Source organism: Choristoneura fumiferana, chromosome 27, assembly GCF_025370935.1.
Source record: "Choristoneura fumiferana chromosome 27, NRCan_CFum_1, whole genome shotgun sequence".
NCBI lineage: Eukaryota > Metazoa > Arthropoda > Insecta > Lepidoptera > Tortricidae > Choristoneura > Choristoneura fumiferana.
This window is the reverse complement of record NC_133498.1, coordinates 9,010,841-9,026,054: the sequence shown is the minus strand read 5'-3', so window position 1 is coordinate 9,026,054 and position 15,214 is coordinate 9,010,841. Positions and strand designations below refer to the sequence as shown.

The 15,214-nt window shown below is 39.1% G+C and overlaps 2 protein-coding genes across 2 annotated transcripts; one reads left to right on the top strand and one right to left on the bottom strand.

Moving 5' to 3' along the window:
• Nucleotides 1-848: 848 nt before the first annotated feature.
• LOC141443301 (uncharacterized) lies at nt 849-15,214 on the bottom strand. Its single transcript, XM_074108536.1, has 7 exons — nt 15,088-15,214; nt 14,739-14,800; nt 14,121-14,307; nt 12,458-12,572; nt 12,196-12,367; nt 3,053-3,172; nt 849-1,263 (listed from the first exon to the last, which is right to left on the bottom strand). The coding sequence occupies exons 2-7, from the start codon at nt 14,796-14,798 to the stop codon at nt 1,072-1,074; spliced, it is 846 nt and encodes a 281-aa protein (XP_073964637.1). The 5' UTR covers nt 14,799-14,800; nt 15,088-15,214; the 3' UTR covers nt 849-1,071.
• On the top strand, nt 4,056-6,510 carry LOC141443293 (differentially expressed in FDCP 8 homolog). Its single transcript, XM_074108526.1, has one exon. It carries the CDS (start codon nt 4,366-4,368, stop codon nt 5,689-5,691), a length of 1,326 nt encoding a protein of 441 aa, XP_073964627.1. The 5' UTR covers nt 4,056-4,365; the 3' UTR covers nt 5,692-6,510.

Below are 15,214 nucleotides of genomic sequence, written 5' to 3'. Positions count from 1 at the left end.
AAACGTATAATACTCAACGTTCATAATAATAAGCATAACTTTATCTAGCATAAATTAGTGTTACACTTTCTCCTTTCCATTTAGCAATTTTAAGGTAAACCATGCTCTCTGGTTTATCAGCCTGGTCATTAATTTCTAATCTTAATTTACTACTAACAATTAATACTGTTTCTTTTCAAATAATATTACAATTTATAACAGGTAAAATGTAGGTGAACAATAATTTAAACATTTACTTTGCTCACCCGCGATCTTATGCCGGCGCTAGATATAGCTTCACTTGTTTGATTGCTATGTGTGGCACGAGACTTTGAATATGTGTCCAAGTTTGAACAACGATTTGCACTTCGCCGTGCGGTATCGGTTTGTCTGCCAAAGCATGTCCGGCAGGTCAAGTCATGTGTTCAAATAAGTTTAAAGCAACCTGAGATGAACATTATTATCATTGAACATAATCATGATAATTTTCATCACACTTGCTCGTAAACAGTGTCGTAACATGCAGGCTACCTTAGTTGCAACCCCCCAAATAAAACCCTCGACCTTAATGTGCTTGTCATGAAACCCGTGGTCGGTAAATGAATCATTGCCCGTACTAATTGTGTTGTCATGAAGCCCAAGGTCGGTCAATGAGTCAGTGACCGTACTGATGCTGCTGCAGGACCACATGGACCACATGCACACGCACGTTGCGGCGCATGCTGAGGGAGGTAGAGGGCGGCGCTGCCAAGAGCACAGCCTAAGGTATCGCCATTATTTGGAACAATTCTATTTTTTTTACAAATATAAAATTTTACTTGCAAATGTGATGTAAAACATTGTATGTCGCACGGGCGGTACTATAACTACGAACATCGACTCATTAAAGCCCTCAGTCTTCGATTTCGGACTTCTAATAGACTCTCGTTCGTAATTCCTTATTTACCGCCCTTAAGACACAATGTACTATTCCAACCCAGCCGCAAAATAACGCCAGCATAACTAACCATCTATGGACATTGTGTTTGAAATAAATGGATTATTATTATAACTACGCTTTAGACATTCGAAAAAAAATAGTAGAGTAACACTTCACTGTACACAGCATGTGATAGGATGCGTCAGAAGATAATTGAGCACTATGGGCGTGCCGGCCGCGACCTCGAGCTCCAGGTTGGGCTCGGGCTCGGGCTCCGGGGACACGGAGACAACCGACGACTCTTTGGGCTCGTCGAGCAACATGTCCGTCGACGTATTGTCGTCTGGCACTGTGTCCACAAATACCTGTAAACAAGGTTTTTTTCACATTTTAAGTACCTACTCCATAGATGTTTTTTTTTTGACATTCATAAGTGCTTGTTATAGCCTAACTTGAATACTTAAAGATATTTTGACTTTGACTTTCACTTTGATGGCAGTCCTGGATTTGTCAATAGGCCGTATAGGCCGCGGCCTAGGGGCGGCATTCAACGAGAAAATTGTTATTTTAGAAAGTTAAATAGGGCGGAGGATATAGTGGCCTACACTCCTAAAAAACATAAATCCGCCACTGATAGATGGTATTTACCATCAATTTTTATGGAATAATCGAGAAAAACCAACAAAAATGCAACATTGCCAGCTCAGCAAGTATAAACGCTCTTAACATCAGGTGAAACAGGGGTCAATCAGGGTCAATTTCACATAAAAAAAAGTATCGATTTATTTATTTATTCATTACAACCATGGCACTATGAGATGATAATAATTATGAATAATTAATAAATTTTTGTTTTGTTTTTTCTGAAGCAGCAATGTATTGCGGACAATGATTTGACAGACTGAAGCAGTTTATTTAATAAGGAAGAAAGTTATTACTATGTTTACTAATTACCTTTAAAAGTTAATGGTTATAATAAAAATATACGCTATTTAAGACCCCCTGGTACGGTGACTTTATACTACGAATTTCAAAATTCGAACTTTGTATCGTGCCGTCCCGCTCACTCTAATAATATTTAATACGAGAGTGAGAGAGACGGTACGATATGAATGTCTAATTTCGGGGTATCCCTTTCAGGTATTCAGTCATTTGCCATCAGTGCCTTTAGTGTAAGTTTTCGATTACAAAATACGTCTCGATCGCGTTCGCGTTCAAATCCCAATTTGTATCGAAACACGAACGTCGCAAACGTTCCGCTAGAGGCGCTGTTCGTGTTTGCATACAAATTGGGATTTGAACGCGAACGCGATCGAGACGTATTTTGTACCGAAAACTTACACTAAGGGCACAGATGGCCTACTTCAGATTTTTTTTGTGTGGTAGAGGGTTAGTACCACACTCCCACAGAACACCGGCTTGAAATAGTACTTTTGCAACTGTGTTTCGTACGGCGAGTGGGAGATCCGGAGGCCCGACTCCCCTCCCCCCCTCCCCCTTTAGCCCCCTCTTAGGCCGGCAACGCACCCGCAGTCCCAATAATGCTGTAGGTGTCCATGGGCGGCGGTGATCACTTAGTTACCATCAGGTGAACCGCATGCTCGTTTGCCATAAAATAAAATAAAATGCAACAGCTCAGTCAGTTCTCAACTTCAACTTTTTGCTTAATGGCAACCGGTCGCTTTAGGTTAGCAACCATTACTGCCAATGACACCTGACAGCAGCAGAGTATACATGTGTCTGCTGGGCTACTCCGAAACTCGAAACTCGAAGTTCGTGTCGTGCGGTCCCTCTGACACTTACACTGTTTGATACGAGAGCGAGAGGGACCGCATGACACGAACTTCGAGTTTCGAGTTTCGGAGTAGCCCTGCTGATCGGTTAATAAAGGTTTTTTTCTAAACGGGGGTTGTATTTTAGTAGCGAGTTTGTTGTGTACCTGGAATAGACATACACAAAACATAGAGACAGTACAAAACGCTTAGACATTACAAAACAGATCAAAGGGAGCGACAGAAGCGAAAAAAGCACCTATAGTTTTATTTTTTCTTTAGTTATATAATTAATTAACATGTTAAGGATTTTCTTGTTGGAGGAGGCATGAAGTAGGAGGGTTTTGAGGTTGGTGGGTTTGGGAATACAGTCAGTTCTCACCTCATCGTCGTCACCATGCTGACACATATTCACCATCTGGCTGGCGTAGTACTGCGCCGCGTACTCATACTCGTCGTCTTCTGATGAATACTCGTCCTCGTCGCACTCGAAGTATCGGCTCTGTGAGAGACAACACTAGTTAGTCGGGTGAGAACAATAGCGTTAGGCATGGGAGAGAACACTAGAGACATGAGAAAAACATACAAGGCGAATTGAGAACCTGCTCCTTGTTTGAAGTCGGTTGAAAATTACGTAGCTTTTGCCGGCGGCTTGGCCCGCGTGGAATTTTTTCCGGGATAAAAAGTAGCCTATGTCACTCTCTGGCTCATAAACTATCTCTATGCCACATAAATCACGTCGATCCGTCGCTCCGTTTCGACGTGAAAGACGGACAAACATACAAACACACACACTTTCACATTTATAATATTAATATGGATCGTTCTCATAGCCGGATCACCAGAATTTCAGTACCAGATTATCGTATAATCCACTATAATCAAATTTGAAGATTTTTCAGTGGTCCAAAAAATGATTTGCAACTTACGAACAAACATACGAACGTTGCAAGCTGCATGAAAGCTTGTAAAAAGTAGCCTTTTAGAGGCGCTACTACGAAATTCGAAAATCGAAGTTCGTATCGTACCGTCCCGCTGACGCTAATATTATTTAACACAAGAGTGAGAGAGACGGTAGTCGATACGAACTTCGATTTTCTAATTTCGTAGTAGCCCTTCTGTTTATTACCGAGCTCTAAGTATCTGCCTAATAAATATCATTGACCAGTGTTTTAGTGCAAAAGAGTAGAAAACGCACATTCACAAACTGTCGAATTTCTATCAATAAGATTTCATTCATTATCGTTTGATCAAAGTTCCATAATAAATAAAGATTAAAAAAAAAAAGATTTTGCAAAAGTAAGTAATCCTCCCAAACAACATATTTAGTGAAACGAAACGCAGCAATTCTGACAACTTCTCAGCACGAATTCCTTCTGTCATTAACTTCACGGTCACGTCAATTAGGTTATGAAAATTACGCCCAAACTCATACAAAGTCAATAGAAAACACAATGCAAAATCCTCTCTTATAACTAAAGCAATAAAGTTTCATTCTGTTCTTTAACTTGTTTATTACATCATAGAAAATACAGCAAACTAGCGCGTGCCTAATAAAAAAATGACGACACTGAGAAAATATTTCCAGTTTGTCAAAACAAAGGGATTTACGGACGACGCATGAACGGGGTTGCGTTACGCAGTAGCTCGGAACCAGTACGTAACTGTGCCAGTGTCGCGTGGTGATTTACTAAAATGGCAGCAGCGTTCGACTCCCCTAAATATCAAAACAGTTTGATATGCTGCAGTCCGCGGACCGCCGATCGCGATGCGTATTCAAAATCATCATCCTCAACTTCTGGGTGCGTGTCAGCGGACGATAGCTTCGATTCACTAAATCAAATACCGAAAACAATAGCGACGAAAAAGTTGAAAATTCACAGCACAGCGTCGCGCGATGAGGTCGAAAAAGCTGTAAAACAATGCAAAGAACTCATTCTTAGCAGCCAACAGTGTTCTGATGAACGTAAATGGTTAGTCAGGTACCTAGTCGAGCTGAGATTACGCTTAGAAGACTTGAAAGACACGGATGGACAGCCTAGACTAGGTGTCTCTATAAAAGGTCATCATTTCAAGCAGCAAATCACACCGCAGAACAGAAAACAGTACTGCGATCATTGTAGTGGTGTTATATGGAGTATAGTCCAAGGCTCCTATATTTGTAGTGACTGTGGGTATCTCTGTCACTACAAATGCGTGGATTATGTCTGTAGAGTGTGCGCTCATGTTGTTATGACAGACAAAGGGTGTTTAGAGATGAACATTTGTCCGGAAAAAGGGTTAGCATCACAGAACTATAAGTGCGCTGAGTGTGAAACGGCCTTGACCTTCAAAGACACATGGAACGAGCCTCGATTGTGCGACTACACTGGCCTGTACTTCTGTGCAACATGCCATTGGAACGATCAATCAGCTATACCAGCGCGAGTCGTCCACAATTGGGACTGGGACAAGCATTACGTCTCCCGTCTAGCCTTCCAAATGTTGCAGTTAGCATGGAACCTGCCATACATTGACGTAGAAAGCATAAATCCAAAGCTCTTCAACTTCATAGCCGAACTAGAGTGGGTACACAAGATGCGAAAAGACTTAGAATGGATGAGGAGGTACCTATGCGCTTGTGGGGCAGGCACACACCTCCTGTCACCCCTTTTTATGCAGCTTGGGGATGTTAACAAAAAGTACAGCATGGGACATTTGCAGTCAATAAACGATGGCACCTTGGAAGCTCAATTAACTGTGTTGACGGAGTCCTGCCGAGCACACATAACTAGCTGCGCTTTGTGCTCTGGAAAGGGGTACTTATGTGAGGTTTGCAACAACAACGAAATACTTTATCCGTTTGATAGCGGTGCGATTATGTGTGGGAAATGTAACAGTATGTACCACAGAGGATGTTGGCTGCGTAAAGGACAAAAATGCCTAAAATGTGTTCGATTAGAAGCTAGAAAAATATCCCAAGTTGCTACTGATGATACAGATTCCAATCTCGAATATGACATAGACAAATTTGTTGAATGATCATTTTTTAAGTACAGTTTGTATTTTTTGTACATAATGTTATTTTTAATTTGCCAAATTGAGACATTATAGCCATATAGCTTGATGATACAATTATTTCAATTTAAGTACTGACCACTTGTAAAATTACATACATATATTATTCATTTTTTATGACATTATTAAAATGGTGCTGTAAATTTAATAGCAATAACATATAAAAAGCTTTGACAATTGGCATCATTTGAATAAGTAATGTAAATAAACACTTCCTTTTCTGTAATTGTAACAAGTAGAATATTTATTCAAATGACTAATATGTTAAAATTGTAGATAACATTCATACATAGTTTTTAGGTTTAGTTATTTTGACATTCTATTATTATTTAGAGCAAAAGAACTTCCGACATTTTATTTTTGTTTTTGTATAATTCATATTTTATTTGTATTTTTGTCTTGACTTTAATATCTTCGATTGTAATGCTGATATTACACATTTATATGAAAATCTGAAAAACCACAGGCATAGGTTACGTCTAGTCCATACTTAAAAAATTGCATCTATTTCTGTTGCCTAGTTTTCAAATGAGACCGGGACTATGTTTGTATGGAGAATGGAACGAAGAGACTTCTCTTAATAGTAGAGTGCATGTGCCGATATTTTTGATCACCTTGGCCGCTCCGAAATATTTGATGGCCACTGTACCTACACCAGATAAAAAAAAACTTCGTTTTGGCCAAAAAATTAAATACTATCAGTTACACTGTGATTTTGTATGTTTAATTTGTTACTACGCTAGCTTTAAGCAGTTGCATGTTTGTTCAATTTATATTTTACTTTGAAAATATATCATTGTACTGATAATGAGTTTGTTTAATTGATGCGTCAGTGATAACTGATGATTATTCATACATCTGCTTAAAATACCTACCCACTTATAATTAATCCATCCTTACTAATATAAAAGCGAAAGTAACTCTGTCTGTTATCTCTTAACTCTTAAACCGTTTAACAGATTAAGTTTAAGTTTTAACAGCTATCTACATACCAGGTTTCATCCAAATCCGTCAAGCCGTTTTAGCGTGAAGGAGTAACATTACATACACACACACATACCTACAAACTTTCGTATTTAGATTATAAGCAGGGTTTAATTTAACATCATATAGGCTGGGCTGATAATACCTAGTAGGTATAGTAGGAAGATACCTACTCACAATTTATTGTTATTATATTATATTAATTAAACCCAAGGCCAGTGGAGATAACTCGGTCAGATGCATTCATTGCGCACGCTTAGCTATGGTTTATTTAATTAAATCAATTAGAGAGAGACAGAGAGACGTTTATTTACACTTATTTGATACACAGAAAAAACACGTTAGGAAGAAATAATAATTTAAAAAAACATCGAATAGTATAAATTGGGGCCCACTCTGGGCGCTGCCAGAGCGTATTCAACGGTATCGGCAATTTAGGAAAAAATATTAGTTTTTCTTTTACAAATATACAATTTTACTCGCAAATGTGATGAAAAACATTGTATGTCGCACGGGCGGTACTAGAATTACGAACATCGACTCATTAAAGCCCTCAGTCTTCGACTTCGGGCGGGGTTTCGACTCTCGTTCGTAATTCCTTATTTACCGCCCTTAAGACACAATGTACTATTACTACTAGAGTTTACCCGCGGCTTCGCAAGCGTAAACTATTCGATCCGGTACAATTGAAATTTCGGGAGTTTATAAAATTCCCCTGGGAATTCCCAAAATTTGTATCGCGCCCTGGTCTTCATTGAGGTTGTGTTAAGAACTGTATAAAATTTCAAAACTGTAAGACCAGTAGTTGAAGTCTCAAGATTTTATCCCTATCCCGTGGGAATATCGGGAAAAAAGTAGCCTATATGGTTGAGCCGGGACCTTTTTATAGCGGCAGCACTTCTTATTGTTATTTTTCCTAATCTGTGTAATGGTCACTGCTGTTATAAATAAACTATTTTCTTTTTTTTATTCGACTGAATGGCAAACGAACAAGTGGGTCTCCTGATGGTAAGACATCACCACCGCCCATAAACATCTACAGCACCAGGGGCATTGCAGATGCGTTGCCAACCTAGAGGCCTAAATGGGATACCTCAAGTGCCAGTAATTTCACCGGCTGTCTTACTCTCCACGACGAAAACAACAGTGCAAGCACTGCTGCTTTACGGCAGGATTAGCGAGCAAGATGGTGGCGGCTTTCTTTACTTACTTTATTTCCTATATGTTTCATATATGTCCATACTTGTAATTATCTATTCTGTGCTAACTATGATGTTAGACGTTAGATAACAGACAGAACTATAATTATAGACTGGACTGTACCCAGACACGTGCTACCTAGATATAAAGGATAACAACTACACTTTGGATCTGCCCGTGCAGTCTTATCTACATATACCGTACTAGTGTTTACCCGTAACTTCGCACACGTAAATCGTTAGATCCAGCAACTGAACTGAAATTCAAGGATTTTTAAAAATTCCCGTGGGAATTCCCGAAATTAAATCGTGGTTTTCATTGACGTTAAATTAAAACACCCATGCTAAATTTCATGACTAAATCCAGCGGTTGTTATTTCGTGATTTTATCCCTATCCCGTGGGAATATCGGGATAAAAAGTAGCCTATGTGTTATTCCAGATGTCCAGCTATCTACATACCGAATTTCATGACTCTAAGTCCAGCGGTTATTAGTTCGAGGTTTTATTCCTATCCCGTGGGAATATCGGGATAAAAAGTACCATATGTGTAATTCCAGACGTCCAGCTACCTACATACCAAATTTCATGACTCTAAGCCCAGCGGTTATTATTTCAAGATTTAGAATACAATAACAATACAATACAAATATTCTTTATTGATCACCAAAAGCAGTACAGACATTACAAAAATAATAAAAAAACAGGTAGACAATAGGCGGTCTTATCGCTAAAAAGCGATCTCTTCTAGACAACAAATTTTTGAGAAATTAATTAATATGAACAGACAAATGTAGGTGGCAGAGATAACAGACGGGAGAAAAGTAGAATTAATAGACAATAAATATTAAAAACAATACAAAAATATAATATAAATTATATAAATAAACAAATACATTAAATATAATACTTATAAACTACATATATACTTAATACAAAATATCAAAAGGCCGCACGTGAGAAAAGGAATTTAAAAAGGAAGTTAAAAAAACAATATAAACAAAAAACAAAAAAATAGAGAAGGAACAAAGACCGGGGAACAAGTTAGTGAAATAAGTGAGCCTAGGAGGTCTTTAAAAACGGGAAGGGATTTTATCCCTATCCCGTGGGCGTATCGGGATAAAAGGTATCTTATGTTTTAATCCATGTTATAAGCTAACTTTTTCCCAAATTTCATTTCATTGGTAGATTTTTTTGACATTTATAAGCGCTTGTTATAGCCTAAATTGGAAAAAGATATTTTGACTAACTTTGACTTCATCCAAATCCGTCCAGCCGTTTTAGCGTGATGAAGTAACAAACATACTAACTCACTCGCAAACTTTCACATTTATAATATAGAGGGTATTCTGGCAAAACAGAATAATAAGTGCAAAATTAAAAAAAAATATTGTTACATACATAAGCATACTCCATTTTACTGCTTTATTTACGAGTATATCTAGCAAAACCGTTAAATAAATAAATATTGTGCACTTAGCTTATCCGGTTCTGCCAGAATACCCTCGATATTAGTAGGATTTGGTGACAGCCCGCTTATCGGGAACGGGCTGCAGAGCCTCGAGCATCGTCGTAGGGTTGCTTGTCTGTCGGTTTTTTACCGGATACATTTTGGTGTGTGCGCAGGAATTACATGATCTTATTCCTCCGTCTCCATTTTGCCAAAGGACTTCCAGGCGGGAGGAGCGTCTTCGCCCTTATGTAGTTAGCGTTCCGTTGGCCCACACGACGGTTTGCTTCATCTTTCATAATGCGAACTGCTAAGGAATGGAATTCGCTCCCGTCGTCTGTATTTCCGCATAAATACAATCTAGGGCTCTTCAAGGCTAGAGTGAATATGAGATAGGGGTAATCACGGACAGTTTTATGTAAAAAAAATATGTGATCACTCGACGTTTCTTCCAACATCCTACTAATCCATACTACTATTATAAATGCGAAAGAGAGAGAGAGAGAGATAGAGAGAGAGAGAGAGAGAGAGAGAGAGAGACAGAGAGAGAGACATTGAAAATGTGTGTGTATGTGTGTTTGTGTGTTTGTACTATGTTCGTATGTTTGCCCGTCTCTCACGTCGAAACGGAGCGATGGATCGACGTGATTTTTGACATAGAGATAATAAGATTATGGGCCAGAGAGCGACAAAGGCTACTTTTTATCCCGGAAAACACATCTTTTGAACTACATCGGTTTTGATCTACAACTTGACCAACATCATAATTTTTGACCATACAAAAACTTGACGCTGTGAGAAGGCAGCCCACGCTAGCGCAACAGAATGCAGGTAATGTTCTAGCTTTTACCGCACACCCTTTGAACTACATCGATTTGGATCTACATCTACAACTTGACCAACATCATAATTTTGACCACGCAAAAAAGTTGACGCTGTGAGACTGCAGCCCACGCTAGCGCAACAGAATGCAGGTAATGTTCTAGCTTTTACCGCACACCCTTTGAACTACATCGATTTTGATCTACATCTACAACTTGACCAACATCATAATTTTGACCACACAAAAAAGTTGACGCTGTGAGACTGCAGCCCACGCTAGCGCAACATAATGCTGCTAATGTTCTAGCTTCGACCGCAAACACCTTTTGAACTACATAGATTTTGATCTACAACTTGACCAACATCATAATTTTTGACCACACAGAAAAATTGCGACCGTGAATGCACGGCAAATGCAAAAATTTGCAAATGTGCAAAAATAGCTTTTCACTGCTGCAAGAACACAAATATTCATGAAGGTATCTAGGAGTTCATCTCCTGGCCTCACCTGACATTCAAAGCAGCAGCACGGGTCGCGGTAAGAACGCGAAAGGACTGAGTCCTTTAATGACTTGAGATTGCAGTCGGCGCTTACGAATGTGCCGACGTTATTTTCATATCCATGACGCTAATTATGATAACTCAATAGATAGGTTTTGATCTACGAGTATTTGACCAATGTCCTAATTTTTGACCGCCAAAATTATTTACGACAGCTTCGTCCTGATCTCGACCTCTGAACCACTGTTTTTCATAACACGTGGTACCCTAGCATGGGCGCACCCAGGGGGGGGGGCAAAGAGGGCCAGCTGCCCCCCTCCCCCTTTGGATTTTGTTTACATCCCTACTAACTATCTACTGTTGTCGATAAAAGTTCTTATTTTCAATACAATATAAATGTGGATTTTGACTAGGTGCTTATAAAATTTGATGTGCCCCCGCCCATGTACCCTAGCCATCATACTAGGGAACAACTTGTAACTCTAACAGCATAATACCTTGTATATGTTATTGCTTGATTTCATATTGTTATTTCTTTTGTAAGAGGCTTATGAAAATTTTATTATTATATTTCAAGGACTCATCTGACACTCGAAGCAGCGACACGACTCGCGGTAAGTCTCGGCGACGCTACTTATAATCACTAAATAAATGCGCTTTGACCGCAAACACAACTTTTGAGCTACATAGGTAGGAGCTTTGACGACCAGATGGTCTAGTGGTTAGAGAAGCTGACTACGATACGAAGCTTGAGGTCCCGGGTTCGATTCCCGTGCCGGGGCAAATATTTGTATGAAAATAGGAATGTTTGTTCTCGGGTCTTGGGTGTTTAATATGTATTTAAGTATGTATCTATCTATATAATTATATTAATCCGTTGCTTAGTACCCATAACACAAGCTTTGCTAAGCTTACTTTGGGACTAGGTCAAATGGTGTGAATTGTCCCGTGATATATTATATTATTATTATCTATTATATTATATTATAGGTTTTGATCTACAAGTCTTTGGCCAATATCATAATTTTTGACACAAATAATTTATAATAGCTCCATCTCAGGGACTCACCTGACACTCGAAGCAGCGGCACAACTCCCGGTAAGTGCAGGTGGTGAGCGCGACCTCTAACCGCTTGATAGCACGCGCTGTGAGACTGCAGCCGACGCTTACGAAAGTAGCAGCATTATGTTCATACCCAGTGTTAGTTAGTATGACGCTACTTATTTATGATCACCCAATAGATAGCTTGAGCTTTGACCGCAAACACAGCTTTTGAACTACATAGATTTTGATCTATGACTTTTTGACCAACATCATAATTTTTACCCCACATTTACAAAATTAGTAGACCGCCTATTGTCTGATTTTTTTTATTTTTGTAATGTCTCTGTACCGCTTTTGGTGATCAATAAAGAATATTTGTGTTGTATTGTATTAGTTTTTGACTGCTGTAATAACATAAACACGCACATAGTTGATAATGGCGGCTATAAGTTCATCCCACGGACTCACCTGACACTCGAAGCAGCGGCACGACTCCCGGTAAGTGCAGGTGGTGAGCGCGACCTCTAGCCGCTTGAGGTAGCACGCGCTGTGAGACTGCAGGCGGCGCTTGCGGCGGGCGAGCGACGCGAGGGCGCCCAGGACCGACACGCGCCGCCGCCCGCCCTTCGCTTTCGGTGTGCTGAGGGCAAATGTTACATTCAGCGTCGGAATTATAACGTAAAACTTGTTTAGAATAGTTAACAGATTGTACTGTACTAGATGTTCGAACCTGTCAGGAGTAGCGTTGAGTTGCGCGGGTCGTATGTCTTGCTCTTCGCATAGCGCCGTCTCGCTCGGCCGCCGCTTCGCGCGACGCTTCACACCCGTGTCTTTGTTGTCGTTCACTGAAACAAACAAATAGATTGTACAACAAGAGCATAAAACGACCCATTTTGCCCAAGGCGTTCATATAGCTGGTGGATATAGTGGATAGACACGTCGAGGGGAAAATGGGTTTAATGCTCGAGTTTTATTCTCTGCTTTTCACTTAGATTGCGAGGAAATTAAATAGCAACATTGGAAACAATAATTCACTTTCTATGTACCTTTTATTTTTTATGTATTATTATAATAATTCTATTTTTTAATTTTACTGATTTATTATGTCATGATTGGTTTGATTGATTTTTAGTATGTCTGTATGTAAACTCTTTATTGTACAATTATGAAAATATAGATGTACATACAGACAGTGTTTAGTGAAGAGAAAACTTAAATCGGTTGAAAATTGGATTTATAGTGATTGTTTGAAAAATCTTTATACCTGTCTCTTTCTCAAACGCTTTTCTCTATCCAGCAAGTATGGCGCTACTGGCCTGTGACGTCACATGCCGTCTTTCTCTGTCTAATCTTGAATTTCAAACCTTTATAACTTTGTTATTTGTAAAGGTAGCTTAGTAATTGTTTCTCTATTCGATAACAGGCATTGTGTAGTTTTAATTTATAAAACATATACAAAATAGTCAAATACCGTATACGGACCAAATTGGCGGGCGGAGCGATGGGGGACCCAGAGCTCTTTTTACGTGCGTTGACTTGTACAGTCAAGGAATTTAATTCATGGGCCACAAACACTATGTCAATGGTCAAAAGTCGCGTGCGCCATCACTATAACCATGTCTTTTTAATACAAGAGGGGGAAAACGAGAATGCGGGTCGCCTGATGGGAATCAATCACCGCCGCCCATGACGCCCATGGACACCCGTAACACGAGGGGTATTACAGGTGCGTTGCCGACCCTTTGAGAGACTGATAGGATCTTTTTTTGTATGCTCCAAAGCATAAGCTATCTAGTCATAGTATGTCCTACCTAAATGCTGTAATCCCACTAAATATTAAATGCAAAAGTTTGTGAATCTGTTTGTTTGTTACCTCTTCAAGTCTAAGCCGCTGAACCGATTTAGATGACATTCAGTATACATGTAGTTTGAGCCCTGGGGAAGGACATAGGATAGTTTTTATCCTGGAAAATTGCATAGTTCCCGCGGGATAGTGATACGGAAACGAATTCTACGCAGACTGAGTTGCAGGGAACAACTAGTTGCTTAACACTCACTCCTGGATGGTATGGATCTATTGGATGAAAGAGATCGCTCTGAAGTGATAAGGCCGCCTATTGCTTACCTCAGAAAGTCTCTGTGTATATATATACCTGTTTTCTGTACTATAAAAAGTTATTGTATTGTATTGTACGTTTGATTCTGAGTGAACCACTTTCAGAAGAAGCGATGCGGATTTACAAGTTCATTGGACAGGCCTTTGCATCCAGAGACTAGGTTTTGGTACAAGGGAGAGTGTAACATGTACCTGAGGCTCCCCATGAGGCTGACATAGTCACATTTAGTGTACTAAAGCCTTGTTAAAACAAAAGAAAAAAAAAACATTCACTCACCAATAACTTCAGGCGCCTCGCTGTATCCCCAGTTGCTATGCTCTCCTGTATACTCCACTTCGTTGTTTTGTGAGTCTGTCTGTTCCTTGTTCCACAACTCATTAACTGCAGTGGAGTTCTGGTAGATGGTCTCCGTTGACGCATTACCGTTTTCCACATCAAATGGGCGGTCAGGTTGTTGTAAAACCTGGAAATAAGGCTTTACTAATAAAAGGCGATCCAGCAGACCTAGACGGCGATGGTGGGATAAACTGGACTACTTCAAGAACTAAAGGGACTGGCCCTTGTATGCAGTGGACAGAGAACAGCGGAAGTATCGGGAGGGGGCCTTTGCTCACCAGTGGGATACAGTAGGCTAATAATAATAATAAACTAGTAAAATTTTCGCTCAAAGAAATTTAAGAAAACAGAAAATATAAGAAAAATAATAGTCTAGCTAGCTCACAACTTTTATTGGATAATTTAATGCACAAAAACCTTTTATGGAACTAAAATCTCATGTTTTTAAATCAGTAAGTAGGTATTAAAGCAGAGTATAGGTAAGTATGATGTTACAATTGAAATGAAACTTCAACAGTACTTACCTATACACTTACAGACACACCACATTAAAATTACCTGATAATGGGCTCTAGTCCCTAAAAAGAACACTGCTCCGGAGTTGCTGGCATTCATCATTACTGGAACAAATAAATACATATTTAAAAAACACAAATAATCACCTAAACGATTCGCAAATGCAAAATGTAATTAAAAATTAAATTAAAATTGTATACCACTCTAATACCTTTAACGCAGTGGCCTTCGTTACTGAAAATATTTAAATAAAATAATAGAAAATGTCCTAAAAATAAAAATAACACGCATTTCGTTTGAAGACCATGTTTAAATTATAACCAATACATCAATGAATCATACTTACTTACGTAAATAAAAAACACATATAAAATATTTTAAATTATATTACCTTCGCTGTGTATTCTTCGACGTTTATAATCTTCGTACAATACGCGAATTACGTAATATTTAATATCTTTTCGTTAATTCCAATATTTTTTAGTTTTGTTGACAGCTCGTCGCAATGACGTTTGAAA